The sequence below is a fragment of the Phaseolus vulgaris genome, chromosome 3, assembly GCF_000499845.2.
Source record: "Phaseolus vulgaris cultivar G19833 chromosome 3, P. vulgaris v2.0, whole genome shotgun sequence".
Classification (NCBI taxonomy): Eukaryota; Viridiplantae; Streptophyta; class Magnoliopsida; order Fabales; family Fabaceae; genus Phaseolus; species Phaseolus vulgaris.
This window is the reverse complement of record NC_023757.2, coordinates 32925623-32946088: the sequence shown is the minus strand read 5'-3', so window position 1 is coordinate 32946088 and position 20466 is coordinate 32925623. Positions and strand designations below refer to the sequence as shown.

Below are 20466 nucleotides of genomic sequence, written 5' to 3'. Positions count from 1 at the left end.
AGTGATAAGGAGATAGAGGGTGACGAAGAACAAAGATAATGATTTTATTTAAAATAATGGAAAATTAAAATAAAAAACATTACATCTAAACCAAAGGTCAAAGACAAGATTGTGTTGGAGAAAAGACGATAGAGCTGAACAACAAGCAAACGACGTGAAGGAAAATAAAAGAGACAAATAAAGGAGGCGAATGGTGAAAGATAGTGATGAGAATGCTACAGTTAATGCAAAGAATGTTGGGTTTAATAGTGCCAAAGTTCAAGAGGGGGGTGAATTGACCTTTTAAAACTTTCTCGCAGAAACAGTGTGTTTACAGAAAATAAATCGATTTATGTGAAAATGAACAGATTTATTTCGACACTGTTTTTTGTTTGAAAAGAATTTATACAGCAAGGTTAATCACCAGATCTGTAGATATGTTTTTCAGATGCTCACACACTGATATTGGAATGTAAAACAGTGAAACACAAAACAACAAACTTCAATTTCAAGCAAGTGATTAAGGTTCAATTGATAGCATGCCAATTAATTGAGTAACCTTTACAATCAACCTGTTTCAATGGCTTTGGACAAATTATGAATGTTCTTCTTGATATCAAACAATTTTCCAGAAATTAAGAACAATGAATCACAGAACAGAAAGCTTCAGTTTTAAAGCAATTGTTTAAGGTTCAATTAATAGCTTTGACAATTTCTTGAGCAACCTATCACAATCACTTTGTTCCTGTGGCTTTCAACAAATTTTATATGTTCTTATCAGAAACAAACAACTTTTCCAAAGATTAAGAACAGGATGAAGCGAGCCCAGAAAAAAACAGATTTATTAATGAATGAACAAATTTATTTCTTTGTTGTTTTAACAATTATGCAGAAACTTAAATGCAGAGAGTAAGGGAGAATGAACACAAGGCAATTATACTGGTTCACTCCACTGAGCTACATCCAGTCTTCACCTAAAACCAAGGTGAAATTCACTAAATCACAGTACAAACAAACACAATTCCCACTGTTCTTGAAACCTACAAGAACTTAGGTACTATTGCTGAAAAAAACCTATTTCAGCACACACACACTCTCTAAGAAAACCTATCAAGAAGAGTGTTCAACCAAACTATTACAAGAAGTGAAAAGTGAAACGACTACACCTGATTGAGGATACAAAGATCTGCCTTAAACCAGTAGGCAAGATTGCTAGAACAGTAGGAACACCTCACACCAAGCTTTTGGAACCAAACCAAGAACAAGCACTTTGTGATTTTCGAAATCTTTGAAGAACAAATGCTAATCCTTTGTAAACTCTTGATTCTCTGCTGTAAAACTTATTTTTGCAAAAATGTATGAACGATTGTTAAACTCAGAAACAAGTTTCCATTTTATAGAAAACCAACTTATAACAGAATTTTGAAAAAACAGTTAAAGCTGTTATAAAATGAACAGATTGAAAATAAAATGAACAGATTTATTTTCAAAAGCAGTTAGAGAATTTGTTATGTGAGGAGACTTAGTCAACCATTCTGGTGCAGAGATAAAACTGAAAAACGTTTAAGCTTGACATGGCACCAGAGACAAAAAGAATCTATTCATTTACAGATGAACAGATTTATTTTTCAAAACGAAAACAGAGAAAGTTTAACTGTTTAAAACTCAGTCGTTTTGAAAGGTAGAAGACTTAGTCAAAATACCTGATGCACAAAATCTAATTTTTCACAAGACTTAGCCAAGGCATCAGTTTAAAAATGAATCTGTTTATTTAGAAAAGAACAGATTTATTTTTATGCAGTAAACGTGTTTTTTGTAAAACATGTGAAAAACAGTTTAAGAAAACTTATGCTTGTTCTTATCACATGGCCAGTGGTTATGAGGTGAGTTACTCAGCAAAAAGCCCACTCTTAGACAACCTCTAAGCACTACCTAAGACACACCTAAAGCAAAGCAAAATACACATGAAATGTACATAGAAGTCTTCATCAAACACAATCTTGAAGGGGCAGCAACCATCTTCAACAAAGAAGACACATCTAAAAGGTGTTTAGATTTTTTTTGTCTAATGTTAATGTTAAATGTTGCAGGGGTAAACAACATAGATGAATGAGAGACGAGAATGTTACGGTTGATATGAAGAAGTAGACGCATCACTATAAGACTTTTTAGGTTTGTTTGATTGATGTAGGGTTGATATACAATAGAGGTGAACATCAAAGGTGAATGAGAGGAAGACTCGTTGTCGTGAGAGTTTTAAGTTTTTCTAGAATTATGCAAGTTGTGAATGAGTATGAGACAAGCATGAGAGTCAGTATCAGGTCACCCATATTAAACCATGACCTAACTTTATAAAAGTGAGTTAAATTAAGTAGGTTAATATTTGATCTAATCATAATGAAACTCAATCAAATATAAATGAATTGAATCTCTAATAAATGTACAATTCTTCGAATCAAATTATCTTTTTCATAAAAGTACTAATTACTTCACAAAACAACCCCAAACATATCAACATGCAATCCTATATGAAAATAAAATTTATCAACACATAAGAATGAAAAATAAATATAAATTTGAAATATAATTAAACATTTTTTAATAAAAGGTATAATTACCTTATTGGTCCCTACATTTAATGTTAATATTCAAGTTACTACAATGATTTTAAAAAAAAATCAATTTGGTCCCAAATTTTTTTTTAAAAGTATGCAATTTGGTCCCTTCTGTTAGATTGACACGAACAACGTTAACTAGTGAGTATGTAATCGAGTGTGTGACATACAGAGTGACATTTTTATTTACAAGTGTCTCCAAGTGTAATCTCGTATTCTAACACCCTTCTCCATTATCATTTCATTTAAATTAAATTCTTTAACTGAATTAATTTCATTCATAACCCAAACCAAACTATAAGAAGAAAAAAAGAGAGCTTTATATTTGAATCAATTAAAATTGCATTCCAAGTTTATTTGTAGTTATGTTGAACACAAGAGAAAAGGTGAAATCTAGTCAATTGATTTATTTGAGAAAAAGTTGTTAAGACATAAGGATCCACCCACTAAAGAAAATAAGGGGAAAAATTGATGTAAAGAGGAAATTGAATTGGAGATTTGCAATTCCACATTTGTAATCCCTCATTTGTACTCTTGCTTAAGAGAATGTTGTTGAGTTAAGAGATTGAAGTTTCAGCCCTTTCAAAAAATAAAGGGCCTCCAAAGCTTTGTTGGTGAAGAATCAGGATTTTTCAGATTTAGTGAATAAGTGAGTCCATCTTTTCCTCTTCTAAAACCTCCTCTCCAATTTTCCATCGCTAAAGCCAATTTCCCCAAATTTTGCAACTCTCTTCGCTACGCCCTCTGCCTCGCCACCCTCGCCTGCTCTGCATACTCACTCTCCTTAGCCAACCTCTTCTTCAAATTTGCTTCCAAAGCCCAAAACGACAACAATAAATGGGTCTTGCACATAAACATCGTATTGCTTGATGAACCAGAAGACAAGAATCACGAGAAATTGAACATGCACGAGCTATGATTTCACTTATGACTTTGTGATTAGGGTTTGAGTAGATGGAGATGTAATATTTGCTTATGAGTTTGGGATTAGGATTTATCCAGATGGAGAGAAAATATTCAAAAATTAAAAATAAATATAATTAATAATTAATTATAAATGTGACATGATAAGTGGACTCAATCTATGCATAAATGTCACATTATGCGCCACCTCGTTATCACTTAACGTCGTTAATGCAATATAATAGAAGGGAACAAATTGTATACTTTTTAAAAAAAATTGGGACAAATTGAATTTTTAAAAATCATTATAATAAATTAAATATTTATCCTAAATATAGGGATATAATTATACCTTAATAAAAATATGTAGTATCAAATAAAATAAACAATAAATTATATATAACTTAAGTATATCAAATTTTAAAACATTTCTCGTATTTAGGGATTTTCGTCGATATCTTATTAGTTCACACACTAACACACAAGGTAATCCGTGAAAAAATAACATATAATTGTTGATATGAAAAAAACTATTTTTAAGGATTATCAAATTTCCTACTTGTCTTGCTTAAAATAATAAAATTGTGAAGCAGCTCACTATAATATAAGAGCTGAAAGAGATTTTAAAGATTTATAAAATATTATAAAAATAAGATGATGATTAAATATCATTATAAAAATATTTTCTTTACTGATTTTGTATAATGTATAAAACATTATAACATATAAAACAAATAAAAATTCTAAAGGAAAGGTAATGGATTTGAAAAGCAAGAAACTGTAAATATTTTGTCTTCCTTTTATTTCTATTGAATTTATTTCAAATGAAAATAAAAAAATAAATACCTAAAATCAGATAAATATATAAATAATCTAAATTTAAAAGAAAAAATGCTAATGTGTAAGGAGAAAATTTAGTTATTGTTTTACGTGAATTGACATATATAAAACAAATCACTATAAATTTTATATTTTTGTTGATTGATGAGAATAAATGTCAATTATTAAAATAAACCACTTAAATTAAATCAAATAAATTTGTACATTTTATCAAATTAATTTGATTAGAATTAAAAGAATTAAAAAATAAATTAATCACTCTTTTATATATTTTCTCTTCAAAATTTTAATTAATTTAGTCTCACCTTAAAGTGAGAACAAGATAAATTTATCCTTAAGAATAAAAATTTGATTTAAAATTTTGAAAATAATTTTAAAAAAAGTTTTTATTTTATTTACTTGGTAAATGTCAACTATTAACTTTATAATGTTACGTTTCTATTTTTCATTTTTCATTTAATTATTAATACTTTATTGATATTTAATTATTTAACTAATTAATTAATATATTTATAAAATTAACCATGTTTTTGGAGAGAAATTATTCATCCTAACTTTCTTAATTTGATATGTTGAAAAAATTAACTCAGTTTATCCTAACCACTAAATATTAAAGCTAAAATAAGTTTATTCTTGAAAATAGAACTATGTTTAAAATTTATATTTAGAAAATAAGTTTACTTTAAAATTATACATTTTCATTTTCATATAAATTTTAATTATTAACATGTTTTAATTTTGAAGTTATTAATTAAGTATTAATATTTTATTTTTTATGTTCATTAATTAGTTAATTTAATATATTTATAAAAATATTAAGAAATAAACTTTAAACCTAACTCAACCTTATAAAACTTATTAGATAAGATATGCACGCTCTTGTATACTATGAAATGTTATTATTTTTAGTCGATGTGAGATATTCAACGCATCTCTCTTCCAACTCATGCATGTGATTATATATTTATAGTCGGTGACCTGATAAGTCTAACAAACTCTCAGTGACATATGTTCTAAATGATTCTAATACCACATTAAAAAGTGAATTTTAAGAATAACTCAATCATATAAAATCGAGTTATATATTATGAAATATCTTCATCTTGTATCGTGAGATTAAAAAAATAACTTTAATTTGAAAAAAAATATTCACTCCAATTTTTTTATTTTTATATATTAAATATTGTATCAAGATAAGATAATGTTGAAAAAACCAACCAAGTGGCCCCATAAAGCAACCCAAAACACAAATGAGGCCCCAATAAATTATGGTGAAAAAGATCTTCATAAATTGGTATTTATCTTTATTTAGCATGCTAAACATATATTAGAATGTGATACAAAATTCACACTTCACGTATGCTGTATAAACCTTGCAATACGAAAATAATAATAATAACAATTTTATGGCAACGTGACTTTATAGAATTTAACATGGCTTTCTTTCTGAGTTATGCAATGATTTTAAATTTAAAACACTTCCAAAAATCCAACAAACGACAATAGTATCGTACCAATGCAAAAGGCAAAGACGTGATGATTATAATTTAAACAAAAACTATTGTTAAAATCAGTTTATGTATAATAAAGTGAAATAAATTATTTATTAGTGAGCTTAAAGCAATCGACAATGAATTATTTAAAACAAAAAAAAAACGATAGTATTGCTCACTCATGTCGTAACGAGAACGAATCAGAATCAAAATCTTGAAATCTTATATTTTTTATTAGAAAAAATGTTGTCGGAAATGATTAAGCCAGTTAGAGGCAGCAAATTGTTGTTCCCAGCAAGAGATATACTTTAAGATCTACATCAAGGTATGCATAAATTTGATACTATGAAGTATGGTTTGAAGTGTAAATGAATGAAGAAATTTAGCACTTGGGATATAAGAGAAAAAAAAAAAAAAGAGAAGGAAAATGTCACTTTCATACACATTGAAAGAAGTCACCGGTTTATTTATCCAATATAATTTCAAAATTATTGGTGGCTCCATTTATAATACAATAGAGTGAATTATGATTATAATCTGGTGTAGAATGAACCCTAAAAAAGAAAAATGAAAAAAGAGTGAGGAGTAATGAACCTGTTTTGTGACGTAACATCAGGAAGAAGGTATCCAAAGTTGGGTGCTTTAACTGTGTGTTTTGTTTTGGTTGTGGAGAAGGAGTGAGTGGTCACAATTCCAGCGCAAGGCCTGGTCCTACCACCCCATAAACAATCTTCTAATCTACATTTCATTCTAAATCAATTCCACAAAACCCATTTTCAAACTCATAATTTTTACTTTGATTTCATCTCATAGGGACACACCAGTGGCGGATTCAAGCAATGCCGGACCAGAGTTGTGGTGCGAAAAACGAACAACAGGTGTTCGACAAATTGGGCAGTCGAAGTGAGAATAGAGCCACATGTGTATGCATGGAGCGTGGAACCAGTGCTTGCACTGTGGCAGCTTCCCAACTTCTTCTCCTTCTTCAAAACCCGATAAGCAAACTGAACATTCATCATCATAACCCTCAACTCCTTCTTTCTTGTACTTGAACCTTGACACCAAGTTCAAGTTCCTTTCACAGTTCTCTATTCTACTTTCCATCACCACCACCTCCTCAACTTGTGACTGCCTCCTGCTTCTCCTGATGATGATGAAGTTGTACAGGGCTAATGCCATAGCTGCAACCCCCACCACTACAAGGCCATAGTATAACATGGTTGTGCTGGACTTATCCGAGGAAGAGGGTGATGGAGGGGGTGACAATATGAAGGGACCTTGGAAATCACCCATTTCTGGAACTTTCCACTCAGCAAGTTAAGAGAAGAAGAACAAGTTGTGGAATATGTTGTCGACAACTAGACATCAATCACAGAAAATCTCATCTGTTAGCTTGGAGGGCCTGGCTCACGCAATTATAGATATTACTTTTCTCTTATCTAATTAAATTAATGTAAAGGGTTTAATCTAAATGCCGTGGTGGTTATGTAATCGTTGTAGAAGAGAAAGTGATATTTTTTATTGCAAGATATCATAAAATATGTGCTGTTTTGAGAGATGAGAAAGATAAGAAATGTAGTATAAGTATGCAATGACACATGCAAGAGAATTTTGCGGTCTTTCATCTTTTCGTTTTCAATGAAAAGTTAGAAGGGACAGAGCATTGAGTTGCCAAAATGCCTTTTCTGATACAGAAGTTAATACGCCCACTCAAGATTGAAATTACAAAAACAACAGAATGTTTCAGTATTTGTAAGTATCAAATGACCCCAAAATCAACCTTCTTATCTGCAAAATTGTTAGGTTTCAGACTCTTTTTTTTCCGAAAATTGTTAAGTGTAGGTTTGATTTTTGGAAAGCAGTAAGTACACTATTCGTTAAATTCACTTCTCTCATGATTGAATTCAAACATTTTCAACACGCCTGCGATTTCGGTTATGCCAATTATTCCAAGAGGGGAAATGACTGCTGCAATGAATTTTTCTGGCTACGACAAAAATATGGGCCTAAGATAGAGACCACAAGGGGGAGAACTTTTTCTAATTACACTTCCTTTTGCTTTTATTTTTTTTCTTACCAGATATAACCTTTTGTTTTAAAAAACAATAAACCTAAACCCTTTTCTTTATACTCCACTTTGGTTGTGATCTTAATCATTTTCTACCAATTTTACCTTTATTTCCGTTTCATTTATCGAATTCTTGATTCTGTGCGTAAGATTGGAGTGCATTTCATTGTATTATCATTATGGTAAACATCTTTCAAGAAATTTCAAAAAAAGACTTCCAGAAATAACTTATAGAACAGATCAACAAAATACCTTTCAAAATTGTGTCCATGACTTTTTTTATTTTCATAGAAGGTAATGAGGTAATTTTATATGCAAAGAAAGGGGGAAAAGTGAATTTAGCCCATAGGAGAAATGTAAACAGCAATAGTCCAATCGAACTGCAATCCAACTTGGACTAACCCAAACTTTAGCCCAAAAAGAGTGAATCACAATCAAGGCAATTACATTCTACAACCCCTCGTCTGAAACTTGCACTCTATCTCATGGGAGTGGTAAAATATAGAAAATATTGTGAGTTCATACTTATAAAACAACTTTCTTGAGTGTGAGGATTTGAGAGAGTAGATGTGCGAATATTTGAGAGAAAAATATGAAGAAAATAAGTGTGTTTGGATTTGGATATGTAGATTTGTGACTAAAGTTTATTGAAGTTTGTAGTAATGTGATGATTGTGAAAATATTTTTCTTTATTTAAAGATGTAACCTTAACTTTAAAAAATAGAATAAGCAAATATTATGTATTTTTTTGTCTAAATTTGGATGAATTAAAATTATTAGTAATATAATCTAGTATAGTTGACAAAAAAATAATTTACATATAGAATAAATAATTTAAATATTCATAAATTTAAAAATTCTAATTAGATATTAAATGTAAATAATATTATTATATTTATAATAATAATGATTATAATATAATTTGTTTATTAATAATAACTATATTTTTGTATTAAAGTTTTATTTTATTATTTCATTTAATTAAAATATTTGTGCTAGTTAAATTTATTTAATAACTAATATTTGTAATGAAGTCTGTTTTTTTATTAATGAAAAATATAAAAAAAATGTGAAACCCTAAAATAAAAATAAAAAGGTAAATTTGGAAAAAAAATCAATGTTGAGTTGACTTTTCCTTTAGTTCTTTTCATTTTAAGGGGAGAAGAGATTTATGCCCGACTTGTTTTTAGGGATGAGGTTCGAGTAAGGATTGACGAGCTTGTGACTACATTGTTTGTTTCCACTGTTTTGGAGGTGCTTGTGCGGATGGAGGAGCGGGTAAGTAACAAATTGTCATATTCACACAAATGCACGGATTTGAGAGGATTACACATATGAGTATACGTTTTGTTTTGTTGATACCCTTGCTGCATCACAATTTTCTAAGACTAGGCACTGTGTGAGGAATCAATGTAGAGAAAATATTATGGAAAAGGTAAAATCTATTTTGCATCAAATGTGTAGAGAACGAAAATCAATTTTGGAGACTTCATATTAAAGGGAGAATCGATTATTGTTTAGCTTTTAGTCATGAAAATCGATTTTGGAGACTTTGTCCACATGAGAGAATCGGTTTTTGTTTATCTATATGTCATGAAAATCGATTTTCGTGCTTGTTGTATGGAATGTCAAATTTTTATTTAATTATGACTTTAAATATTCAAGAGTTGTATTTATTTAAGATTTTAAATATTTTAGAAATTTTATATCTTTTAAATTTTTATTTAAATAGAAATTTAAATATTTAGGATTTGTATTTGTATTTATTTAAATTTTTTGAATATTATAGAAATTTTATATATTTCATATTTTATTTAAATAGGACATTAAATATTTAGGATTTGTTTTTATTTAAGATTTTGAATATTTTAAAAATTTTATATATTTTATAGTTTTACTTAAATAAAACATTAAATATTCAAGATTTGTATTTATTTAAGATTTTGAATACTTTAAAAATTTTATATTTTTATTTAAATAAGACATTAAATATTCAGGATTTGTATTTATTTAAGATTTTGAATAATTTAAATTTTTTAAATAATTCATATTTTTTTTAAATAGGACTTTAAATATTTAGAATTTGTATTTATTTAAGATTGTGAATATTTTAAAAAATTTATATATTTCAGATATTTTTATTTAAATAATACTTTAATTAACTCAAATCTAAAAAAAAAAAATTTACTATTCAAATATTTTTTAATAACAATAGTAAATTTGTAAACTTACATCTCTTAATCCAAACAACCTCACATTTTCTCTTAAATCCTCACAAAGTCATTCACTTCCCTCTCCACCATCCCCACAAATCTCCTATCAATTCAAACACAACCTTACTATTGATACTTATATTTTCTTCACATCACTATGATCGAAATAAAGAATATACTCTCAAATCTTCACATCATTACTGTGAAGAGTACATCCATAGGAATGAACACACCCTCGATGATAAGATTTTGGATTATATAATTCAAAATTTATTTTAAAATAAATTTCAGAATTAAAATATATTTTAATATATATATATATATATATATATATGTATTAATAGATTGTGAAATATATTTTTTAAAACACAAAAGAAAGACGATGGAGAAAGCAAAGGAGGATCTAGATTTATATATAGTTTTGAAGCAAGAAGAGGTGATTGGACAAAAAAGATAAGCTTATCTATCCACGTCAAATGGAAAGCTGCCACGTAAGACATAAGGAAGCATGCTAAAAATTTCCACCTCTCCTTCTCTCACAGTTTTCAGAACCGTCCCTCTCAAAACACACAAGCACCACAACCATTTCACTTTCCTCACTTTTCAAACAAGTTTCACCGGAGTAAGCAACTTGCAGGGGAAAGGAATGGCTTCAACTTCAGCACTTTCAATGTCTCTCCCACTAAATCACACCACCCAGAAGAGGGTGGTGCCCACTTCCGAGGCACTGTTCAAGGCACCGTTAACTCTGCCAGCTTCAAAGGGTGTGGCACTGTCCAAACCCAATGGAAGGTTTCAGGTGAGGGCATCCATGAAAGAGAAAGTTGTCACGGGTTTGACTGCAGCTGCTTTGACGGCTTCCATGATGGTTCCCGATGTGGCTGAAGCCGCCGTATCGCCTTCTCTCAAGAATTTCTTGCTCAGCATCGCCGCTGGTGGAGTTGTGGCTGTAGCAATTGTTGGCGCCGTCATTGGGGTTTCCAACTTCGATCCCGTCAAGCGAAGCTGAGAAATTTTCTAAAATTTCTCTTGTCACCCTATGTATTTGTGTTCTTCACTGTCGAACTCTCTCTCTTTTGTAATATGTGATTATCTCCCTTTGAGCAGAATCCAATTCTTACAATGTAATGAATCATTTTGACGTATCTTAGAAACATCTTTATTGCTTACATATTTCTGCTACGTAGTAACAAGATGTATCACTTTTAATGTTTCTAGTGCATAGGAAAGTTTGAGTGCATGCGCGGTTTTCTGAAAAATCGTACAAAAAACTGTTTTTGCACATGTATGATATAACGCTATAAAAACTATTATTTGACATCTCTTTAAGTTAACTTCTGGGCTTTGGTTAAACTTTTACAAAACCAATTTGATAGGAATACATGTGGAGAACTCGTGGAAGCTCAAAACTTCATTCTTTATGTGAGAAATAGTTTGGCGTACATCATTCTTAGGTCCTTCAGGCATAATGATCGATCTTCCCAGTGCCAAAATTCACCCCACAGACCTTTCGATTCATAGTTCCATGTCTTCCTCAAGATGGGAACTGATGGATTGACAAATGTCACAACGGCAATAACATCAAATATGGAGTTATTGTCAACATTCACTATAGCACTAACAGGTCTGAATAGAATTGTTGCCTAGGTATAGAACAATCTCGTCTGGGTAGTGTTCAACTGTTGATGCCAAATCCAAAACAAGTTCCACTTCATTCTTAAAATGATTGAAGTTTTTCCATGCAGGTTTCAACTCACTTTTGGATACCAAGTAAACACTACCTACCTCAATTGCCTTGATTGCCATCGACATTGATAAGGATTCAATGCAGGTATTGGAGAATGTGACCAGGGCTCATTTTTCACAATCTCACCATGGCTTGTGTAAAGTGGTGGTAGTTGATAGAGTTGAACAATAGGCTAGAAATACTGTATATGCAACGGTATTTTGAGTTGGCAGATGAAAATTATTACCTCTGCAATCGTATAGGCAATGTCGATGGTGACCACTACAAAAATCCTGTACAATGAGCACAAAGTCTAATTCCACACCGACCAACATGACCATTACAAGCAGTTTAAGTACACAATTTAATTCTGTAAGAGAAGCCTATTTAATGAAGAAGCCATGTTCCTTCTGCAACAACTCTTTAACATTCACACAAACACTTTAGCACCCAATGTCAAGGTTTAGTCGATCTGTTGAATTTCTTTCTATCTCCCAAACATGATCACTGATCGGTCTCCTAAATCGTTCTCTCCATTTTTATTCACCATAAGTGTAAAATTTTACACTTTAAATCTCTTCAAAATTTCTATCCAAAACGAAAAATAGAGTGCGATTTTACAAAACCAAAATATCGAGAATGTGGCTTTATTCATGAATCCTAATACAGTTTTGACTTACGAATCTAATAAGATTTTGATTCACAAACCTAAAATCTAGGGTTCAGTTTCCTTGTTGCACGATTCGCGAAAACCCTCGTGTAAGCGTTTTGTTTCTTTTCACTCACGATCTGTGCAAGGGTAAAGCATGAGACTTGGACCTTTGAAGACTTCGTTATTCTCGGGAGGTTGTGCAGTTGGGACATGGAGTAGTGTTGCCAATGGATGGAACGTGGGTTGTGGCAGTTTTGGGAATGTTATTTTTTTCCCTATATAAACAAGGGTTTCCCTCTTCCAGAAACACACATTCTTTGCCTCTCATCTTCCGCAACTTAAAGCTGCAACCTTTCTTCTTCCTCCCACCTTTTCACAATTTTCTCTTTCTCTCTCTTCATTCATTGTTTTACTTTATTATATTTATTTTTCTGAGTACATTGGGTTCTTACTCTATCAAGAGTAACTTGCTAGTTCTGATCCTCAGAAATTATCAGGAAGTTCCTATTGTATCCTGGGGGACTTGCGCAATACACCATGGATAAGTCCTTGCGGACAGTGATTACTCACGCACCAGGAAACCAATTTTGTTTGTTTTAAAGCCTGATTTACTACAATCGTAAGGACTTATGACTGACAAGACGGATAAAACTAACAATGCTGCTTCGGAAACGTCAAACACTATTTTCGCAACGCAAACCATTTTTGTGAAACCATTTCCGGATGTCTCAAAAATTGAAGTCTTCACCGGTCAGAATTTCCGACGTTGGCAAGAACGCGTGTCCACCCTATTGGACATGTATGGAGTTGCTCTTGCACTTACAACTTCTAAACCCGACTCAATCACAGTTGCGAAACAAGTTGATGATTGGATCCACGCAAATACGGTATGTCATCACACCTTACTCAGTGTGTTATCTAACGATCTGTTCGATGTCTATGCTTCTTATAAGAATGCAAAAGATATTTGGGATTCTCTTATCCTCAAATATACTGCCGAAGACATCGTAAGACAAAGGTTCGTAATTGCAAACTAGTATCGCTGGGAGATGATCGAAGACAAAGACATCAAAATCCAGATAAACGAATATCACAAGCTTATTGAAGATATCAAAACTGAAAGCATAACTTTGCCGGATGAATTTGTGTATGAACTCTTGATCAAAAAGCTTTCGCAATCTTGGACGGATTACAAACAACAACTGAAGCACAAACACAAACAGATGTCACAATCAGATCTGATCACCCACATCATCATCGAAGACACAAACAGGAAAGAGTGCGTTGCTACAAAGGCCAAAACTTTGTCCCAATGGAACTAGCCCCACTTTCAAGAAAAAAGGATAATTGCTTTGTCTGTGGAAAGCCAGGTCATCATGCACCTAAGTGCAGACATAGGGCCAAAAACGACTATCCTCCTAAGGCAAATCTAGCCGAAGGGGAAGATACTATTGTGACAGTCATTTCACAAGTAAATCTTGTGAGAAATGTGAGCAAATGGGTGGTAGACTCTGAGGCTACCAGACACATATGTGCAAACAGAAATGTGTTTACCTCCTACACAAGTGTGGGGGATGGAGAAGAACAAGTATATCTCGGTGACTCCAAGACAACTCCTGTCCTAGGAAAAGGAAATGTTCTTCTGAAGCTCACATCTGGTAAAACTTTGGCGTTGAGTGATGTGCTACACGTGCCATCAATTAGAGTTAATTTGATCTCTGTGGCATTGCTGAGCAAAGTTAGGGTTAAAGTGTCATTTGAATCTGACAAGATTGTTATGACAAAAAACAATGTTTTTGTGGGGAAGGGATATTGTGATCAAGGTCTTTTTGTATTGAACATTTATGAAGTTATTAATAAATTTGAATCTTCTACTTATATTGTTGATTCATATGATATATGGCATGCTAGATTAGGACATGTGAATTCTTCGTATGTTATGAAATTGCAACGATTAGGATTAATCAACATGCATGACAAACAAAATAGTAAATGTGATGTATGCATAGAATCTAAAATAACAAAGAAAACATGTCACTCTGTAGAACGTCAAACTAAACTTCTTGGTTGAATTCATACCAACCTTGCTGATTTAAAACAAACCATGTCTAGAGGTGGTAAAAATTATTTTGTAACTTTTATAGATGATTTTTCTAGATACACCCACTACAAAAAAATGTATATTGTGGCGGTTATTTTCGTATAAACTGACGTTTATAACCGCCACAATATACGCTTGTGGTGGTTTCCCAAACCGCCATAGAACTGGCCGCCACAAAGTTTAATGTGGCGGTCTTACGCTACCCGCCGCAACACCCGCCACTTTAAACATAGTGTAAATAGTGGCGGTTTTATATGTAAATATTGTCAGTTATAACTGTTGCAATTTACATTCATTGAAGAAGATTTTAACGCCATAATATATGTAAGTAGTGTCAGTTATAACTATCGCTATTTACATTCATTGAAAAAGATTTTGGTGTCATAATATACGTAAGTAGTGACATTTTTAACTGACGTAATTTTAATTCTGAATAAATAAAATTTAACGACCACTTTTTTATAATCTATTTTATACAATTATAAAATTTAACCACCACTTTTTTATAATCTGTTTTATACAATTATAAAATTTAATCACCACTTTTTCATAATAAAATAAAATAATGTATAAAGTTATAAAAGCATCCATACATTTTATTGAAAATTAAAGCACACATAATAATGTTCAAAAGTTTATATGCAATTGAAAATTAAAACACATAAAAAGTACATACATCCTTAATCAAGTTTAAAATTAAAATACATAATTGTTCAAAAGTTCAAGTAACATTAGTTCGGTAATTGTTCAAGTTCCACAACTTCCCATCGTGCCTCTGATGTGTCCACCAGAAGGGGTTTTGTTTCAGAACTTGGTAATGCTTGAAATCAGTGCGCACTCTCCATCCTTTAACATAAGCCAAAGTGTGCCTATCCTTTTGAAACAGAGTGTTAATAAGTAGATTTGTCTCAAAGAAAAACACATGCACATTACCACTGTATTATCCAGAGTCATGACAACTACCTAAACACAAATATTAAGGTCAATAAAAAGTCAACAAAAACTCACTTCCAGATCTTCGAGGGTCAAACGTCTGTTTTGTACCTATGCTTCCTGTCTTTTCAATGCATATTCAGCCTAGACACGCTATGAATCAATGAACTCGCTCTCCCAAGGCTGCATGATCCAAGAGAACATAAAGATAAAGTTTATTTTAATAGATGACTCTTCATAAACCACATGACAAGGCAAATGCATATAGATTAGTACATATAAGAGGAAGATAATTAAGGTTCACCTGTATATAACGATAAAGGTTGGGAATGAGTTGGTCCTCCTCGTGACTCATTCCACTCCTGAAGTGGGTTACTCCAACATCTGTCTGCTGACTGTATCGAAGATCACTTTGTGGAATCAAAATGTGACCCATGGACAATAATCCAAACCCTCCAATTTCTTTAAGAGTGTAGAAAAAGACAGGTGGGAACCTGATAAAAGATACAATGGAGCATAGATTTGAACATTAAAACCCACTATTTATGAATAAAATATTAAGAAACAACTAATATACGTACCATAAAAAAAAGAATTAATTACTTGCTAGGCATCTTTGAGTTGAGCCCAATCTTAATACGAGTCTGAATTTATTATCACATTTAACTAGCAAATCTAACAACTCTTGGGTATGCACAATTGCCTCTCGAAAATAGGTCATAAGCCCTGAAAACAAACAAAGACCATGGGAAACCAATGATGACCTCTTCACAAACTATCCACAATTCAGCTTCACTCACCAATTAAAAGTATATTTTCAACCATAATCATGATAAATTAGACATCCAAGGCCAGTTAAATATTCTTAAAGGCTTGAATGCAATGAAAAAAGGGAAAGATAAAAAGGAATTGGTATTGCTGAAAATAATCAACACTCACATGCTGAAAAGCAAGTTTGGATTATCCTTGCTGTAAACAGAAACAAAGTTGTTCTCCCAGTCCAATGTTGAGATGCTTCGAGGAAGACGATTCTTCATATCCCAAAAGACACTTCTCCCAAGATCGACTGAATTATACCAATTAAAATGTCAAATAAGTTAAGAACCAAACGCCAATATATAATATATAATATATTATATATTATATATTAAACGGAAGTAAAAAAGTTAACTAAAACAAACTTACTTGGAGTGATGGTTGTGAAGTTGTGAAGCTGCTAGATGATTGTGAAGCTAGAAAAGAAACCATAATATAAAATTATTAAATCTGAACTCTGATTAGTGGATTTTTGACTTTATAACCTACATAATAAATGTATGAGAAATGTCATGTGATGGAGAGTTTAGTATTATGGAATTCACAAATTTGACTTCTCAAATCTACTAAAATACTAGTGTACGACTATAAACTTATACTTCACGTATTTTTTTTTATTAGCCATCAAGAAACATATATACCCAAGAACCACTTATTATCAACATTATAAAACGTATAATTAATCCATTTTTATGAATATTAATTCTTAATAAAGTTAGTAGATATTTTTCAGCATTTAATGGAAAAAATATATTAAAATTTAATCAAATTTTGGTTTCATAGATGTGGCAGCATAAAATTGATTTGTATATTATAGATCCCTGTGAAAACCTGCATAATCTTACAAATTCTACGGATTAATTTCTTTGCCAAGTGTTAATAATTTGTGGATCTAATTCTTTAGCCAGGCAATAATGGTTACTTAATTTGTATTGTTTCTATATACAGGTTAATAATGTACATGGGAAAACCATATAAAAAATCATGATGTAGGAAGGTTCACCCAAGGTTTTGCTGCCTTCCTCTGCAGACAAGCATTTCATTTCTATCTTATCTGGTTTCTTGTGATAAGTTTGTCATGGTTTCAAAGATATTAGTGTGACTATTTTATTCCCACTTTTCCTTTCTACTCCCTATATAACTATACATCACCAAGTTCATCCTTTGTTTTTGAAGAGGTAACATGGAGATATCAAGAAACTTCCAAGTGTAACTTTATATCACATAAGGGTAAGAATATTCCAAACAAGTGACATCCAACTTAAATAAATCAATAAATATTCAAATGAACATTATAATCCATAGAATCTGGAAGAAATAACAAACTACCATAAGTACTGTTACTCTGCTTCTTTTTCCCACTCATACGGTTACTCTGCATCATCATGATATGGGAAGGTGTCACAATCACACATGCCCACGGGAATCTAATCAATTACCACCACTACCTATTTTCCTACCAAATGTTACCATTTCTATTACCAACTACAGTGTAGCCCTACACAAATTCTAACACTTTCCTCAATTAGTTTACTTTAATTCATAAAATTTCCTTCTGGAGTAGCCACAGAAAAAGACTATAAACAATACTCTAGAAGTTAGATAAGGGTGAAAATATATAAAATTAAAGCCTTTTTCCTTTGCTGCAAGCATGTACTAGCAGATCAAATCAAATCAAACCAATCATTAACCCAAACCACTTAGATGCAAGGTCACACTACAGAAAAGGAAATTGAAACTCACTCTACCATGCCACCGCTCTCTCAAATCCCACCTTCTTCTTTTCTTCACCCTTCAACCATTGCTGAAAACACTGCTAACACCACCTCCAGAAAGAACCACACAATCAAAACAACACTTATCCTTTCATCTCATAACTCATCAAGAACAAAATTCAATACTAGACAAAATGACCAATAATCCGAGCTCATAGGATTTGTCATCTGAAAAACATTTCAACAATTTCCAATCAACATTCTAACAACAATCAACATTTCAATAATAGATAAACTATTAATCTCCTTAAACAGCTAAAAGAACTAACCTGAGACTCCTTTGTAGCACCACAAATAATAGAAGAAACATTGGAATTAGCAGCACACCATGCAATCGCAAGTTGTGATAGTGGAACACCAAGATCATCAGTAATTGGCTTCATTCCATCAACCTTCTTAAGCACATCATCAACCAATGATCGTGATGTCAGATTATACGAAAAGCACCACACACAGAGACAAAAGCCACAATAGTCAATAAAAAATTAAACAAAAAATTCCAGTACTGAGATTGTAAGCACAGATACCTTTAGTCCTAAACTTAATAAGATCATTAAGTGTCTGAAAAGTACTTTGTAATTTTCCAATGCAAATATGCTATATGGCGGTATAACTCTTTTACTATCCTAGGATGAGCCGCATCAAGAAGCTGGAAGTGAACAGCGCCGGAACATGCCTGAAAAATTAACGATCCAACGAAATAGATAAACTAAGAAATTATAGAAGACAATCAAATTAAAGTATAAAAAGAGAAGATAAACCTCTTCGATTTTGGAGAGACTGAGTTGCAGAGTCGAGTTGATCCAAGAAAGAATCTCATATCTGCCGACAAAGTAAGCCGCATCCATGATTCTAATGTTGGTCGCCATTTCTCTCTCTATCATGGCGGACAATGGCAGACCGTCGCGGACAGTGGCAGAGAGTTAACGCGTGAACGCGAGAGTGAGGAGAGGTAGGGTTCGCGGACAAAAGTTTCAAATCCTTGCGCGTATCGGTGATGGCGAATAATGAAGGGCGCGATAGTGAGCACTGGGTTTAGGGTGCGCGAGTGAGTGAAGGTAAAGTACAGAGGTTTCATGAATCAGAGAGGGTTTCGTGTGGAGGATTTCGTGAGGAGGGTGGAGGCTTCGTGATGATTTCATTAGGGTTTGTGTGTTTAACAGAGAGAAAAGGAAGAGAGAGGGAAGAGAGTTTTGGGGTTCTACGAGTCAAGTTTTCAAAAATAATTGGAAATAATAAGGAATAGTGTATGGAAGGAAGGAAAACGTGAGATTTTTATTTTGAATGATAATTATGGCGATTCAAAATAACATATTTTGAAGGATAATGGCGGTTCAAAATGACATATTTTGAAGGATAATTGTGGCGGTTAGTCAAATGTCGTTTTATACGAAAATTTGTGGCGGTTATTAATAACCGCCGTATTAAAACTGCCACTTTATACACGATTTTTTGTAATGACCAAAGTGTTATTTAATTAAACATAAGGATGAAGCTTTTGACATGTTTTTTAACTTATAAAGCAGAAGTAGAAAATCAATTGAATAAGAAAATTAAAAGAATTAGATCAGATAGAGGTGGTGAATATGTTTTATTTAATGATTATTGTGTAAAAGAAGGTATTATTCATGAAGTAACCCCACCATATTCACCTGAGTGTAATGGAATAGATGAAAGGAAAAATATGACTCTTAAAGAAATGATGAATGTCATGCTTATTAGTTCTAATGCTCCTGATAATTTATGGGGTGAATCTCTGCTTATTGCGTGCTTTTTGCAAAATAGGATACCACATAGGAAAACTGGTAAAACACCTATGAGTTGTGGAAAGGTTATCAACCTAATCTGAAATATCTAAGAGTGTAGGGGTGTTTAGCTAAAGTGATGTTACTTGATCCAGGATCTAAAACATCTGATTGCATGTTCTTAGGATATGTGAAACATAGTGTTGTCTATAGGTTTTTAGTTCTTAATAGTGATATAATTGAACGTAACACTATAGTAGAGACGAAAAATGTTGAGTTCTTTGAACATATCTTTCCTCTAAAGAGTATTGGTACATCTGAACAACCTATAGATAGTACTAGTGATGCCATCAGTGAGGATGTTAGGAGAAGTAAAAGATAGAGAAAAGAAATCTCATTTGGAGATGACTTTTACATTTATGTAGTTGAAAATGATTCAATAAGTGTTTTAGAAGCTACTAGTGCTCCTGATGCTAAACATTGGGATAAGGCCATTAAATCTGAGCTTGATTCAATTAAGAAAAAAAAAAATACGTGGACCTTAGTAGAACTGCCTAAAGGAGCAAAACCCATTGGTTGTAAGTGGATCTTTAAGAAGAAGTATCAT

At 32.0% G+C, this 20466-nt stretch overlaps 3 protein-coding genes across 8 annotated transcripts; 1 reads left to right on the top strand and 2 right to left on the bottom strand.

Moving 5' to 3' along the window:
- Positions 1-6637: 6637 nt before the first annotated feature.
- LOC137805565 (RING-H2 finger protein ATL52-like) lies at positions 6638-7123 on the bottom strand. Its single transcript, XM_068605510.1, has one exon. The coding sequence runs from the start codon at positions 7121-7123 to the stop codon at positions 6638-6640; it is 486 nt and encodes a 161-aa protein (XP_068461611.1).
- A 3520-nt stretch (positions 7124-10643) lies between these two features.
- Positions 10644-11280, top strand: LOC137807187 (uncharacterized). The gene has a single exon (XM_068607679.1). It carries the CDS (start codon positions 10758-10760, stop codon positions 11118-11120), a length of 363 nt encoding a protein of 120 aa, XP_068463780.1. The 5' UTR covers positions 10644-10757; the 3' UTR covers positions 11121-11280.
- Positions 11281-15214: 3934 nt separating this feature from the next.
- On the bottom strand, positions 15215-19363 carry LOC137807186 (pre-mRNA-processing-splicing factor 8A-like). Of its 6 annotated transcripts, none has more exons than XR_011080485.1 (10): positions 18876-19363; positions 18642-18790; positions 18384-18506; positions 18083-18282; positions 16709-16755; positions 16463-16589; positions 16105-16249; positions 15828-16017; positions 15599-15706; positions 15215-15464 (listed from the first exon to the last, which is right to left on the bottom strand). XR_011080485.1 is itself a non-coding variant. In XM_068607677.1 (9 exons), the coding sequence occupies exons 6-8, from the start codon at positions 16135-16137 to the stop codon at positions 15677-15679; spliced, it is 231 nt and encodes a 76-aa protein (XP_068463778.1). In that variant the 5' UTR covers positions 16138-16249; positions 16463-16589; positions 16709-16755; positions 18083-18282; positions 18384-18506; positions 18642-19319; the 3' UTR covers positions 15215-15459; positions 15599-15676. The 6 variants fall into 6 exon arrangements, 4 of the variants coding, with proteins under 4 accessions (XP_068463778.1, XP_068463776.1, XP_068463777.1 ...); XR_011080484.1 differs by having other exon boundaries at positions 15215-15459; positions 18876-19324; XM_068607677.1 differs by having other exon boundaries at positions 15215-15459; positions 16127-16249; positions 18642-19319.
- Between the last annotated feature and the right edge of the window lie 1103 nt (positions 19364-20466).